This window comes from Myotis nattereri (assembly GCF_964212035.1).
Source record: "Myotis nattereri genome assembly, chromosome: 9".
Lineage (NCBI taxonomy): Eukaryota > Metazoa > Chordata > Mammalia > Chiroptera > Vespertilionidae > Myotis > Myotis nattereri.
This window is the reverse complement of record NC_138084.1, coordinates 35012198-35027753: the sequence shown is the minus strand read 5'-3', so window position 1 is coordinate 35027753 and position 15556 is coordinate 35012198. Positions and strand designations below refer to the sequence as shown.

Here is a 15556-nt window from a genome sequence, read left to right as displayed (position 1 = left end):
CAAAGGAAAACTATTTTTGAGAAAAATTGAAAGTTATATGAAATTCAAGTTTCAATGTCTAAAAATAAAGGTCTATGGGACCCAGCCCCCCACCCCATGTGGTTACCTCGTTGCCATGCTGCTCCACCAGGAGGGGCTGGGCACAGACCGGAGGGCCCACAAGGTCCAAAGTGTTTACTCTCTGGCTTTTCACAGAAAAAGCCTGCTGACTTCTGAGTTAGACCTTTCAGTGACTCACTGTCGCAGCTACAACTGCTTCTGCGGGATTGTTTTGTTAAGCTAGTTTTCTAGGAACGGGGTTTGTTACTGAGCCAGACTCAACCTCCCCTGACCCCGTGATGTGTGCCTACTGCATGACCCTCTGAAGTTTAGCACGGTTGCATTATTTTATTTAAAAAAAAAAAAAAAAAAGGATTTCCTTCCCGCAGATTATGTCCCTTTGAATGATTTAAGAATTCTCCAACCCTCCCTTCCCCTCAAAACCCAGGAAAATAAATACTTAAATAAACCACCAACTATGAATTCTGACAGGACATGGGGTGTGTTTTTCCTCAGGTCTGAACGAGCTTCCTTTAAACTCTGCTGTGGTCGTCACCTTTGGCCATTGTTTCACATCTCTGCCCCTCGCACACTGATAGCGCTGAGCTTCCTCTGATTCTCCGGGGGCCCTCTGCCTTCACGGCTGTTTCCTATTTAGCAGTAATAACGGGGTTCCTATGGTTACCCAGCACGCCTCTGTGTCAACTGCGGATAATTGCCATGCGTCTGCTCCCCTCTGTCCCTTGGAGGAAGCCACACCAGTGCTTCTCAAAGGTGAATCCAGCCGCCCCCAGGGCTTCTGATTCTGCAGGCCCGGCGGTGCCCTGGTCATTGGCGTTTCTAATACGTTCTTGGAGGCTCCTGACTGGGGTCCCCACTTTGAGAAGCACTGAGCTAAGCTATCCCCTCATTTGCCTTAAACGCAGAAACCTAGTCTATAAAGCAGCGGTTCTCAACCTGTGGGTCGCGACCCCTTTGACAGTCAAATGACCCTTTCACAGGGGTCGCCTAAGACCATCCTGCATATCAGATATTTACATTAGGATTCATAACAGTAGCAACATTACAGTTATGAAGTAGCAACGAAAATAATTTTATGGTTGGGTCACAACATGAGCAACTGTATTTAAAGGGCCAGAAGGTTGAGAACCACTGCTATAAAGCGTCTATGCAATGGTGGAAAGTGAAAAAAAGATACAACCCGGCCCTCTCACCTGAGTTGCTCCTACCAGGCACCTGGTTTTCACACAGAGCCAGGAAATGGTGGAAGCCTCACTTAGCTGTGTTCGCTTGGGTAAATTCTGGCACTTGCCATGTCTTTAAGATGTATCTAGTGTGAACAGGCGGCAGGTAAATACGCAGGCAACACGGAGCTCCTGGCGCGCTGGACACCGAGCACGCGGAACTGAGCCCACACTCGCTTCTCTTTTCAGGGATCGATCTGGAGAACATTGTTTACTACAAGGACTGCACCCACTATTTTGTCATGACCGCCAAGAAGCAGAGCCTGCTCGACAAAGGGGTCATCATCAATGTACGTCTCTCTGGGCTGTTATGTCCTGCCTTTCCCTTTGCGCCCGGGCTGGCAGCATCGGCCAGTGTAGGAGCAGCCATGGTCCTGCCAGGAACTGAACAAGGGGGAAGGGGGAGGGACCCCCACCACCACTTTCCTTCTCCTTGGTGTTGCGTGAACAGCCCACACCAATGCATGCAGAGGCGTTTCTGCAGAGAACTGGGGTGGGGGCGGGGGGAGGTTGGCAGGGGGGCTGAGTCCTTAACCCAGGTGTTAGTGTGGGTCTTTGCCCCCAAGAGATCACCTGAGTCGTCTTCTCCCCCACATCTCCTTCAGCCCTGCCCTCTTTTCTGGGAGGGCACTGTCATTGGAGGCAGATGGGGGCTTCTTGTCCAAGTGCGACACAGAGATACTTTCACTGTGAATTTCATGCTGTAGCCTCCTTGTCATGAAGGGGAAAAGCTCTTGTAGTAAAAAAGTTGAGCCCTGCCTGGTGTGGTTAAGTGGTTAGAGTGTCAGCCTGCATATGGAGGGTCACCAGTTCGATTCCCGGTTAAGGGCACATAGCTGACTGCAGGTTCAATCCCCGCCCTCATGCGGAAGGCAACCAGTCGATGTGTCTCTCTCACATTGATGTTTCTCTCTCTCCCTCCTCCCTTCCACTCTCTCTAAAATCAATGGGAAAAATATCCTCACTCTGCAGATAAGGATTAAAACATTGAGTTGAGTCTTGGCTCTGCCACCTGTTAACTCAGGGCAGCGACTAGGCTGCCTAACCTTTCTGGACCTCAGTCTCCTCGTGTGCAGAGGAGGAGTAATAGTTTCTGTCTGAAAGGGTGGTTTGGAAGAGCACCTTTAAAGATGTATGCAGAGCACCAGGCACCGTGCATAGCACGCAGTGGATTGCAGGTTCCCTCCACACCTTCTCCCCCTGCTTTGGCACCTGCTTTTTTGTCCTGCTGGCTTCCTGGCGTCTGCTTCCCACCTCCATGTTTTCCTGCCTAAACAGAGGGCAGGGCTGGGAGGAAGGAGCATAGAGCGACAGGCCCTGGGCTGGACGCGGCTTTGGTCAGGTGTTCAATCTCTCCTGAGCCCCTGATCCTGCCGCTCCTGCCACAGCCTGGAGATAAGGATCTCAGTCCAGGGTCAGCCTGCTTTCCGCGCCGGCCTGCAGCTGAGCAGCATGGTGACCATTCACTGCTGCTTGTCAGGGAAGAATGTCCCTATCTTCTCGCCAGCCTGAGCTGGCAGCGGCCAGATGGCACTCATAACCCAGCCCTCCCCTGGGGCCAATGCCCCGAGCAGGAGGGTGGGGACCTGGCAAAGGGACGACCCCCAGGAGGCACTGGGATGACAGTCTGCCTGGCCCAGCTGCTGGGAGGAGCCAGGGGCCTTGCAGGGCAGGAGGTCACATTGCTCAGTGGTTGGATGAGAACCTAAGTTGCCGGAAAGGAGGTGTGAATGAGGGCGAGGTTGAATGAAATCAGCTGAGCACCTCTGGTGGGAGCAATGGCTCAACATGGGGTGTCCCCTGCTGCCCTGGGGGGAGGCAAGGCGGTCTCCCCTTCTTTCCTCTGCTCCCAAAGTTGCCACCTCTGTCGGGATGCCTGTATCAGATAGTGAAGGACTATTTGGGCCAGGGGTGCAGGTGCAATGGGTACCTTTGGGAGGGAGGGAGGGGTGCCTGTGTCAGTCCATCCCTGGGGCATTAGGCAAAGTGTGACTTGCGTTTCCTGGGTCCCTGGCTGAGCACTCCAGCCTCTGGACGCTGAGCTTCGCTCAGGTCACCCCAGGGCACTGTTCCAGGCCACAGCATGTTGTTCATGGCGACTCGATTCCTTGGCATCTGAGCCCCTCCACCTCCCATCTCAGGTTCTCCATCGTGGCTCACTCTGGTCCCACATATCGTAACTATGGAGGAGCTGGGAGCAGACCCAAGCCCGTGCTTGTGCTCACCCAGGCCTTTCCTCCCCCGCAGAGACTCTGGGAGCATCTTAAGGGCCTGTAGGTATAAGCCACGGACTCTTACCTAGAAATTGTCTGGACATGGGAGAACTGGGCACCCATTCGGTTCAGGAGCGCTGGCCCCAGTCTCCAGGGTTTAGCTAAGCTCTACAGTATTTGCATAAGCTGGGAGCCAAGCCTTGTGTCCTGAGCCACTTGAATTAACATTCATCTCTTGCTCCTGAAGGAATGGCAAGTCCTCCCTGCGTCCCTCTCCCCATGTGGGTCAGCATTCTCCTACAGGCTCACAGGAGGTGCCGAGAACAGGCTCACTGAATGACTGATTGACCTGCGTCCCCCTCTCTTCCTGCTCATCTCTGGGCTGCTTTCTACAGCTACTGAAGGGAGAGGAACGTTTCTCCTCGAGAAACCATGCCTCCTGGCTCCCAGCTGTGCCCACCTGGCTCTCCCACACAGGGAGGCCCCCCCCCCTGCCCCCGGACCCTGCCTCTGCTGGCCCTCCCACACGCAGGCGAGGATTCCGGGATGCAGCGGGCTTGGTCTCACCATGACGGGAGCGTGGTGGCCAGGTGTGCGAGGTGGATGCCCATCACAGCTGGTCTCCCGAGCCTGAGTCCACCCTCATTTGAAGCACTGGACAGGCCTTGCTCGGCCTTCTCTTCTGGCCTCCAGCCTCTTTCTAGCTCACCATTTAGGGTGACCATTCTTCCATTTGTATTACCCACCTTTGCTCGTTTTTGCTGCTTCCCTCTGCTGCCCCACCTATCTATCTAGCATTCAGCCTCGCTTCAGTTCCCTAGGCCTGTGGAAAACGGGGCCCAATTTCATCCCCCTGCTTTTATCGGAATTTAGAACTACTTCCCTGTGCCTGCCCACTTTACCCAGAGAACTCAGTCCCACTTTTTTCTTTCTTGTCCTTGTTTCTACCCACTCCCTAAAGTTCTCCTTCTGCCACCCACTCACTCACCTGCGACCTCCTGCCCTGCAAGGCCCCTGGCTCCTCCCAGCAGCCCCGGGCCAGGGGGTCTGTCATCCCAGTGCCTCCTGGGGGCCCATCCTTTGCCAGGTCCTCCTGCTTGAGGCATTGGCCCAGACATTGCATGTTGTCACACCCACCCGTTGCCCGGTCCACCCCCAGGTGCTTGCAGCATGCCTTGAAGAGGGGGCTTTCTAAGACCTGTTTGTTGATGTTTCCCTGTCTCCTCTCCACTCCTGCAAGGGAAGGAAGTGACCATGTAAGTGTAGGAACAGGTCTGAGAAGGGAAATCAAATAGCTGGAGCTCCAGCCTGGACACCGTGACCTAACAAAGCGCTCTTGGGCCAAGGCCAGCTGGGGGGACGTGGTGTGACTGTGAAAATAGTAGAATTCCCGGGACAAGATATTTGAAGGCGTGGCTTTGGGGAGAATGAGCCCTGTAGGTCACTCTGTTTGTAGATGAGACTGTGCCTTCTTTGTAAATGCTCTTGCTGGTGCCTTGGGTGGGTCCAGGCTGTACTCCCTACAGGCTGCATTCTGTGTCATGGTTACTAAGGAAAGGAATTCCCACTCATTGAGCCCTTCCCACACGCCTGCATCAGGCTGGGGGTTCTACACGGTCTCATTCAGTCCTCACACGGCTCTGTGAGCTGAGTTTGTTATCCCCATTTTATAAGTAAGAAAATGGAAAGTCAGAAGAGTTTACTAACTTACCCACATTTACTCCGTCGGTACACAGCAGAGGTGGGACTTAACCTGTTGCTTTCAATAACCCAAGGCCTGTGTCGGTCTTATACACCCTAGTCCCTGCCCCGCCTTCCCCAGGGATGTGCACCTTCTGTGTCACCTTTTGGGAAAGATGGTCTTTTAGTTTCTTTAGCCACAGGATGAGCAGATTAGACTTGGGAGACGGCTGTCCTGCAAGTCCCTCCAGAATGGGTATCCTGGTCCTCTAGGCTCAGATTCTCCACCCGCTGGCAGGAAGCATAGCAGTTAATACTGTGAGAGCAGGGCCCTGAGCAGCCTTCAGCCTGTCCAGAAAAGGGGAAACGAATTTTGGAGAGCAACTCTGAGTGATGGCAAACACCCATTTCTTTTCTGGTCTCGTTTGACCCCTAGACACATCTGGACCACATCAGCTTAGCTTAGTTCATTGTACACTCACTCTTTCTCACTCTTCTCTCTTTTAATTTCACTGAAGTAATCAGGAGAGCCAGCCATATGAAAGATGCTGCTGTGTTTGCTGCAAGACCATTAGTATGTACAGTGTCCATTACGACACCGTGTTCTCTGTTGGAACCCCTACGTGAGACTGTTCTTTTGGAACTTAGTGCCAGGAAAAAATTACCTCCCCGAGGAATTTCAGTGCTGTTTTCTTTCTGATAAGGGGAGAACTGTGATATATCTCATTTCCCTTTTGCGTTGGATGCGTAATCACAACTCTGTTAACCCTCACAGCTGGCCGATTTGGTTCCTCTTTCTTCCCTTGGCCCTGATTTTCTTTGTCTGCTTGGACTAGTCTCCCTGTGCAGACCCCTTCCAAGTCCTTCTGCGAGGGAGGGGGTGCCAGGCCTGGCCCTTGGAGGCGCAGGCGGCCGCACTGTGCTCCCGCTCTCCCCGCAGGACTACATCGACACGGAGATGCTGCTGTGCGCCGAGAACGTGAACCAGGACCACCTGCTCTCCTACGCCCGCGAGGCTGCGGACTTCGCCACCAACTACCAGCTGCCGTCCTTAGACTTCGCCATGAACCACTATGAGCAGCCCGATGTGGCGATGTTCGACTTCACCTGCATGTACGCCTCGGAGAACGCGGCCCTGGTGCGCGAGCGGCAGTCCCACCAGCTGCTCGTGGCCCTGGTGGGCGACAGCTTGCTTGAGGTACTGCCGGCATGGGGGGCCCCCTCACTCCTGCCTGAAGAGAGATCCCCCGTTTATGTTTGCCCGGCAGCCTCTGCTGTCACACAGCCGGGGAGGGCAGGCCCTCGGCCCGTCGGCAGGACTCCACCAAGCCCAGTGTGGCCTCAGAGCCAGCCCTTCCACTAAATCCAGGGGAGCCCATGTGTCTGTATCGGCCAGAGAGCTTTCTTCTCCTTCTCGGAGTGTTTCTGGGCTGGCCTCTTTGCTGAAGTACAAACTCAGGGGGCCTGGTCCGGACTTCAGGGCGTCCTTCTCAGAGCATGTGGCCCCTCAGCTGGGCCAAGATCCCTTCCTCATGTGGGTGGGCCTTGGTGGCCTTGCAACATTGAGGTCATGTAGGATGCAAGAGAGGCATGTGGGCCCAAAGCCCCGGTTCTGTCCATGACCTCCCTGCTCAGAAGGCTTCCCAGAAAATCTGCAAATGCTAGGATCCTCAGGTTACATAAATGCTTTCAGAAAGGCTCTGTTTCCATCTGTAAGGGAACCACTACCCAAAATGTGTTTATGTATTTAACCCAAGGTGAGCATCAAATTCCCAACTGTGCTGTGGGTGTGCGCGGGACAGTCCGGTTAGAAGGGAGTTTGATGACTCACCCCTTGCTCACCATGGTGTGTGGACTACAACCTAAGCTCCTTGGTTACGCACTCAGCACCTCACCCCACACCCACTTCTCAGTGATTACTCTGCTCCATAATCACCGCTGAACCCACACCACACGGACCCTTCGCCCGTCAGGCTCTGCCATTTCCAGCCACCGAGACTTTGCTCGCTATCTCCCCCCATCCCCGCTGCTCCTGAATGGATTAAATCTGAATCCTATGCATCTTTTCAGTCAGCATAAAGGCATCTTCTATGAAACATTTCCCTCCCCCAGCGTGGGAGTTTGCCTCTGCCTTTTTTGAGCCCCAAAGCGGTTTTGCTGTTCCTGTGTCCTAGGCCCCTTTACCTAGGGCTTGGGTTGCAGATATTTGTATTTTTGGTGAATCTTAGCGGCTGTCCAGTCACCTCACACCCCCCACACACACACACACACACACACACTCTCTACACCCTGCACCCCCAGAGCCTCACCTGGGCCTGGCAATAGGAGAGTGCTGGATGGAACTGGAGAGCAGGCTGAGAGTTGTTAGAATCACCCTAAATTTCCATTTTTTTCTTTGCAGCCCTTTTGGCCCATGGGCACAGGCTGTGCCCGAGGCTTCCTGGCGGCCTTTGACACGGCCTGGATGGTGAAGAGCTGGGACCAGGGCGCTCCTCCGCTGGAGCTGCTGGCTGAGAGGTGAGTGTGTGGGCCGGGCTCCCAGCTGGGGCAGGAAGGGAGCACAGCTGGCTGCTAGGTGGCACCTGGATGAAGCCTTGGTCTCCTCCCATCTGCCTTCCCACGTGTAGCTTGATCATCGGGGGCCCCAAGGAAATGTTCTCCATCACAATCTACCTCCTTCAGTGACTTTCTCTGGGGGCCAGGACCATAGGTCCTCGATGCCCAAGAGAAATTTTCATCCGGGGTAGCCCTGAAGTTGAGGTTCCAGCACTGCTCAGTTGCCCGGGACCCGGAAGAGGTTTGGGGGAAGTTGCCATGGAAGTGCTGAGTGCCCGACCCTGTTGGGGGCTGGTTCTCTGATCCCCCAGGAGAGCCTGGGCTTCCTCCCAGACCCCTGCTGTTGGCCACGTGGCTGTGACAGCTGGTGGCCTGGGAGCAGTAAGGACTGGTGGGTGGGGACCGGCCTTGGCTGGTCTTGGGTGTGGCAGCCTGTGGTCATGGGGGATAGGCCCCAGAGGCCGTGTGGCTGAGTGGCGGTTATAGCAAAACCACAGGTCCCTGTGCTGCCAGCTCTGCCTGGGGGAGGTGCCAGCTTTCCCACCTCCCGGGCTCCTTCCTGCCTCCTCTGCACCCCTTGGACCTCCCCCACTTTGCAGGTCTCAAGAACCACGAGGGTCAGGCTTTGCAGGGAAGGGTTATACAAACACGTCTAAGAAGCCCTTGAGAGCCGGAGAGGGTGGGGGTGGCGACCAAAGCCTCAGGCTTCAAGAGCAATCCCGACCCCATGCCCTGCCTCCCTCCAGAGAAAGTCTTTACCGGCTGTTACCTCAAACGACCCCAGAGAACATCAACAAGAACTTTGAGCAGTACACGCTGGACCCGGGCACGCGGTACCCAAACCTCAACTCCCACTGTGTGCGGCCCCATCAGGTGAGTCCTTCCCGGGGATCTTGTCTGAGCCCCCTGCACTGAGCGGTGGGAAGGAGGGGTCACCTGACATCTCGGCACATCCCCGGGACCAAGGCCACCAAGCCCCTGGGCCCTACGGTGACTCTCGGGGAGTCACAAGAGTAACGCGGAGTCAGCACCTCTGGCCCACAGGAGAGAAGTAGAACATTTGTAAGTGGACGTCCACATTTGTACATATATTTACACCCGTTTGTCACCATGCACACCATGTTGCTAAGCATAATCCCTCAATCTACTTGGTGAATTTGAGTCCTTTTCAGCATCATCCTAGAGTCCTCTTATTCTCTCCCATTGACTCAGAGCCTCTCAGTCAATAGCTCCAGGAGTGGCGTGCATTTTAAAAGTTAGCCGTGACCTATATTTACACTGAGTGCTTCCACATCTGGGTGGATGATTGCGGCCCGTCGCTCTGTATCTCAGGTGGCCTGCGTCCCCTCGCTGAGGGTCCAGCGGGAGAGGAAAGGAGTGGCCGATAGATACTGAGTCGAGAAGGTCAGGTGCCCAGGCCCTGAGACTGGAATGTGGGGGAAGACTGGTGGGCAGCTGCGTGTTCTCTCTTGCTTGTAGGTGAAGCATTTGTACATCACTAAGGAGCTGCACCACTCCCCCCTCAAGAGGCTGGGCTCCATGAGGAGATCCGTGGGCCTCTCCAGGCGGGGTAAGCCGCCCTCCCGGGTCCCCTGGGAGGGGCTTTGCAGGGAGGAGGCTGCCCGGGGGCACAGAGGACCTGGGTGACCTTGGCCAGGCTCCTCTCCTCTGCTCTTCAATTTCCCCTTCTGTGACACCGGGACAGTGACGCCCTACGTTATAACCACCATCAAGGCTGCACGCTTGGCACAGTGAACTGTGGAATCACTTCCCTGGGACCTGCTCTTCTTCTCCCTTCATTTCCAGCCTGGGGTCTGCCTCCCCAGCTGGACAGCAGGGTCCATGTGCTCCATTCTTGTCTTGGTCGTCTAGGGCCTGGCACAGTGCTGGGGGCCAGGGATGATACAGGAATAACTCCCAGTACCCATCAGGCTTTGCTCAGGTCACAGTCCTGCTTAAAGGCCCCTCTGGCCTCCGGTCACCCGCCCAGACCTTGTGTCCTCCCAGCTTTTGGGCTCACTCAGCCTTACCAGCCAGCCCCTTCCCTCCAGCACCACGTGCCCCGCTGCTGCCGCCCGTCATCAGCCATGTTAGACATGGGGACGGGTTTTCCTGGTCTTTCCACGGCGCAGTCCTTTCTGCCTTCCTGCAGCTCCTTCTTCTGTCTGATGAATTGCTAGACACTTTTTAAGAAGCAGCTCACATGTACCCTCTTTGTGCCTCTCTGTGGCGAGTCCCGGCCTGGCAGACGCCGGGCAACCCCGCTCACATGCTCCCCGGCACCCTGCTTCTCCATCATTACAGCACCGTGTCATTGTCACCCGCATCCGTGTCTGTCTTCCCCACTGGACGAGATGCTGGCCGAGTCCGCATTGTCCCGCCACTGTGTTCCAGAGGGTCTTGGGGACCTGCTGTAGGAGAGCATGCTTCCTGCCCCAGCAGCCTGCCCTCCCGCCATGCTCTCCACAGGGCCCCTTGCCTTCGTGCCATTCCCCATGTTCCCAGACATGGTGGCAGTCAGAGAGCGGTCCCCAGGGGTCCCTGAGATTTCCCCAGACCACCTCACTGTCTGTCTCCCGTTACTGCAGAGTCAGACATCCGGCCCAGCAAGCTCTTAACCTGGTGCCAGCAGCAGACCGAGGGCTACCAGCACGTCAACGTCACCGACCTGACCACGTCCTGGCGGAGTGGCCTGGCCCTGTGTGCCATCATCCACCGCTTCCGGCCTGAGCTGATGTGAGTCTGGGGCCCGGCTGGGCCTGCCAAGCTCCTCACTGCCCACGGGGACCCTGGAGACGAGGGGAACCGGGACTGTTCTGCTAGAGGCAGAATCTTCAGAACTTGGTTCAAAATTTCTCTTTGCATATTTTTGATTTGAGTTTCCTTAAGCTTGTTTTGTTTCCCCTTTGCACTGATGAATCTGCCCACAGCTCCTTTGATCTGTGTCCCTAATATGTGACTCAGGCTCAGTGGTTTCCCGTCTCCCGCCCCTCCATTTCCACACGTGGGAAAGTTGAGCATTCCCACCATGGAGCTCTACCCTTAGGCAGGAATGATGGGCAAGACCTAATTCTGGGGGGAAATGTGACGGTTTACAGCCCAAATAATTAGAGCTGAGACCCGAATTGACTAGCTGTGTACCATTGGGCAAGGCACGTGCCTTCTCTGAGTTTGTTTCTTCATTTATAAGTTGGGAAACATGTCAGGTTCATTAGGGAGGTTGAATTATGTGAGCGCCTCGTGATGTTGAAAGCACAATGCATCGACTGAGGTTGTGTTTAAACCACTGTGTGCGGTGTAACCTCACGCCCACGAGCAAAGGCATCCAAAGGGCTGAAAGGAAACCTGCCAAGGTGTTATCAATTGGTACCTTTAGGACGTGAGGTTGCCTTGAGAAGGGGGTGGCTCTCACTTAGCACTTTACAGGTTATACATCACTTGATTCTTTTTTGACAAGAAGCCCATGTTAGTTTCGTAGCGAAAAGAAAACAAACATAAGGGAACTATCTAAAGGCAAAGTAGCTCATGCATTTCCCAAAGTGGCGAACGTCACTGACAGCCGTGACATTCTCGTGGCCCAGATCTGGACAGTGTTAGCTTCTTGTGACTGAGCTTCCTAGGGAGCGGGGTCGGGGTGTGATTCGGGACCCGGGGCTGGGGTCACCGCTCCTGCACTCCCCCCACCTCTGCTTCCTCTCCCTGAGTTTCACCTCGTTTTGATTCTCCAGCAACTTTGACTCTCTGAACGAAGATGACGCCGTGGAGAACAACCAGCTGGCGTTTGACGTGGCCGAGCGAGAGTTTGGCATCCCCCCAGTGACCACGGGCAAAGAGATGGCGTCAGCGCAGGAGCCCGACAAGCTCAGCATGGTCATGTACCTGTCCAAGTTCTACGAGCTCTTCCGGGGCACCCCGCTGAGGCCTGTGGGTAAGCACCTGCTTTGGACCACGCTTTGCTCTGCCCTTGAGCCAGCTCTGCCTTGGGCCATCTCCGGCTGCTCTTCACCCTGGTGTCTTCTGTTCTGGGCTGACCCATGCCTTCCCTTAAGGCCAAACAGGGATGGGTCCCACAGACCCGTGTGTGTAAGTGGGTCTGTGTGTAGGTGATGCATGACGCCAGGGTTCTGGTCTGCCCCTGGCGTTGGTGGTCTCTGGTGGGGCTGCACAGCCCCCTGCCCAGGCCATTCACATCTTTAGTTGGGGAGAGAAAATTATTTTGGAGGGACCTTATAGCAGTGACACCCTTAAACCCTTGGGTAGCTGTGGCAGGACCCAAATCTCAGCCATACTTTTACTTCCTAACAGACTCTTGGGGCAAAAACTACGGAGAAAATGATGACTTGGGCGTGGCCAAATCATCCCTTCCTCACAACTATCTCAACCTCACGTTTCCCAGGAAGAGGACTCCACGAGTAAGTCGAGGCTTGGCTTTCCTTTAACTGCTTTTTGCGCATGGATGGGGCTGGGGGGTTGGAGAATGTCCTGCTCTTGGTCTGTGTCTGCTGATAAATCACACAGGAGACATGAGTAAAACTCAGTTTAGTAACTGAGTGTTTTGGAAGTTCCCCCGGCACTTCGCTGACTTAGAAGCAGTTACAGTAGTGGTTCTCAACCTGTGGGTCGCGACCCCTTTGGCGGTCAAACGACCCTTTCACAGGGGTCGCCTAAGACCATCCTGCATATCAGATATTTACATGACGATTCATAACAGTAGCAACATTACAGTTATGAAGTAGCAACGAAAATAATTTTATGGTTGGGTCACAACATGAGCAACTGTATTTAAAGGGCCAGAAGGTTGAGAACCACTGGGTTACAGGAAGTCCCGGGTGGATCAGCGTGGCCTCCTCGGTGGGGAGGAGAGGCAGCTTCTCGCTTTGTTGAGCAGTTTATTTCGATCAGGAGCACAGGGGCCATTGAGAGGCAGGGCGGTGAGGCTACAGTTACACATCCTGTTCTATTCTTTTTTTTTTATTCATTCAACAAATGTCCGTTGGGCCCTACAGTATGCCCACATTAGGGCTGAACTTTGGTTAGTTTTTGACGAGGGGAGGACATGGACAGAAATGACTACGATAGGCTCCTTGCCTTTGAAGAGCTCAGCGCCCAACAAAGAGGTTCCCGAGCTTCCCTGACCTACGGCACCCTGCCTGTCTCAGTACTTTTTTCACGGTGCCCCTCGATCTAAAGAAGTTCCATTTATTCAGTAGTTAAGTTCAAATATCTTATAAGGGCATTTTGCAAGGTCTACGACAGACTTCACCATGCTTCCCTAGGAAATCTAAATACCCTGCAGCTCCTCTACGAGTTGACTGTGGTGCCACAGGGTGCCTTGGTACCTGGTTTGGGAATGATGGGCCTAATGAGAAATAATTGTATCTGAGTGATGGCATCTCTGGGAAAGGGATAATACAAGTCGTCTTGCTTATCGTGCTCATTGTACAGATTTTAAAAAGGGGGCCCAGAGGTGTTAGGTGGCAAGTCCTGGCCCAGGGCTCGCCCTGGCTCTGAGCGCACGGGGAGCCTCCCTCGCTTGGCAGAGGGTGCAGGCCTCTGCCTGTCTCAGCCTCTCGCAGTTGCTGACAGTCATGCCATGTCCTGCCTCCCCTCCACCCAGGGTGTGGCCTCCCTCCTTTCTCTCAGCTGCTGGAACAGCGGTCACTTTTTCCACTGAGACCCGCGCTCCCTGGAATGTCGCAAGCAGTTGTTGGGCTAGCTGCATAGGATACTCGGCGCTCCCGCACGCCCTGTCTGCTGGGAGGGTGGGTGAGCCGAGTGAGGGCTGGGGAGGAAGGTGCGCAGGTCTGCCAGGGTTTTCAGCAGAGCTCTGTCTGCTCTGCACCCCAGGGCGCCCCATTCAGAAGCTCAGTGTGAGGGCTGCATCGCCACCACATGTCCCGAGAGTGAAAGCTGTCCTCTGGATACCAGCCATAGGCGTGCTCCCGCCAGGCCAGTCATGTGTCCTCTGAAGCCCAAGGACCCCACTCTGGGCTGCCCCATCCAGGCAGCCCACGCAGCCTTTCCACAAGCCCTCTGGGCCAAGCGTTCACCCCCTTTCTCCGTTCACCGGTTTCTCCCACCACATAGCCCACAACTGAAACAGCAGAAGGGGCTGGAGTGGAGTTTAAACCTTCACTCACCACACCTCTGTTGACAGAGTGACTGAATGGAAAGGGCCTGGCCAGGAGGTGGGAATGGTCAAAAGTCAGCAGTCCAGCAAGGCCCGCCAGGCCCCTGACGGCTGCTGGGCCCTCGCTCCATGTTCTGCTGGCTCTGCTAGGAAATGCAGGGGAGCAGGTGTGAACCATGGCTGGGCTCCTCCAGCATGTGCCGTGGGCTGCCCATGGGAGGGCAAGTTAGTAAGGCCCCTCCCCACCCCTCGCCAGCTGCCAGAGGAGCACTGAGATATGGGCTGCAGCAGCTCACGGGCATTCACAACGTGGCATCTTAATCTGAAGAGAGTTCATTGTTTCTCTGTTGAGCCAGTCTTAAAAGCCTCTCTCCCTCCGGTTTTCACTGTTGGTGTTACATTTTTTTTCTCATCCCCAAATCTGCTAATGTCACAATCCCAGCAAGACAGACCAACATTAGGCAAAATAAGACTTTTCCTCCCCGAGGACCTTGTAACTTTCCATCTACCCGCCACGAGGTGGTCCCTCGGTGAGTGGGAGCTATGGGGCTGCTCGATGAGCTTTGAGGACCGGCGGGTCCAGGCCTGTGGGAAGAAGAGCCTGAGATTCTCTTTTCCTTTTACTACCCCCGGGGTCTGCTTCTGCAGATCTGCCTCTCATCCCGTAAGCATCGAAAGCCTCAGGGCAAGCGACAGTTCCGGGGGACTCCAGGGCTCTTGTCACCACACACCGCAGATGACATCTGAACATATGTGGTCTCAGTCAGTGCTCTCCTAGGCCTGCCACATGTGGGTAATGCCTGCATTGACGGCCACTTCAGCCATTACATGCGTCACATGTGACATATGCATGCAGGGGGCCTGATCTTTTCCCCATTCTGAGCCCACTCTTTGGAGGACAGCACAGCACAGAGGCTGTCACTTGTCCATGAAAAGCCCATCCCAGAAGCCGGATTAGTGGCCCCGGGATGCAGATCCTGCTCAGCTGGCTGATTCGGACCCAGGTCCTCCTCCAGCACTGGCCCCGGTAGAGTGGCGTGCACATGACCTGCGGGGGGCCTGAGTCAGCCTCCCAGCGCTCCTCTCCATGAGTCTTCTGCACAAATACTCTGCAAAGAGCCAGGGGTTGCTAGGGAAGAAAGTGCTTCCTGCCCTGGCCGGTTTACTCAGTGGTTAGAGCGTTGGCCCGAAGACTGAAGAGCCGCAGGTTCGATTCCAGTCAAGGGCACGTACCTCAGTTGCAGGCTCAATCCCTGGCCCTGGTTGGGGTAAATGTGGGAGGCAACCAATTGATGTGTCTGTCTCACATCAACGTTTCTCTCTGTCTCCCCCCCCACCCCCCTTCCTTCCACTCTCTCTAAAGAATCAATGGAAAAAATATCCTCTGGTGAGGATTAACAAATATATTTTTTTAAATGTGCTTCCTCCTTCCATCTATTCAACACACTTTACTGATGCCTAGTTTATGTTGAGTTCTCCCTGTGGAGCTGGGGTAGAGCAGTGAACAACACAAGCGGGACCCTGACCAGGGGAGCTCGCCTTCTAGAGGGGCTTCTGCAGTTCCTCTCACTCTCCTGCTCCAACTCCTCTCCCAGAACCTCCCGCCCAGCAGCCAAAGCTCCCGGCGAGCTGCCTAGTAGTTCTCAGTTGAGAGATTGAAGAAGGTTCGGGAGAGTCCAGAGGACCAGGTCCCG

The 15556-nt window shown here is 54.9% G+C and overlaps 1 protein-coding gene across 2 annotated transcripts in view; it reads left to right on the top strand.

Moving 5' to 3' along the window:
* Positions 1 to 15556, top strand: part of MICAL2 (microtubule associated monooxygenase, calponin and LIM domain containing 2) — a gene marked incomplete at its 3' end in the record, with an annotated part of 205588 nt that overhangs the window by 96640 nt on the left and 93392 nt on the right. For both annotated transcript variants that reach the window (XM_081098896.1, XM_081098895.1), the window contains exons 8-15: positions 1473 to 1573; positions 6117 to 6374; positions 7578 to 7693; positions 8479 to 8605; positions 9212 to 9302; positions 10321 to 10468; positions 11461 to 11660; positions 12038 to 12144. In XM_081098896.1, the coding sequence (XP_080955022.1) occupies positions 1473 to 1573; positions 6117 to 6374; positions 7578 to 7693; positions 8479 to 8605; positions 9212 to 9302; positions 10321 to 10468; positions 11461 to 11660; positions 12038 to 12144 (1148 nt within the window). The remainder of the gene's footprint in view (positions 1 to 1472; positions 1574 to 6116; positions 6375 to 7577; positions 7694 to 8478; positions 8606 to 9211; positions 9303 to 10320; positions 10469 to 11460; positions 11661 to 12037; positions 12145 to 15556) is intronic.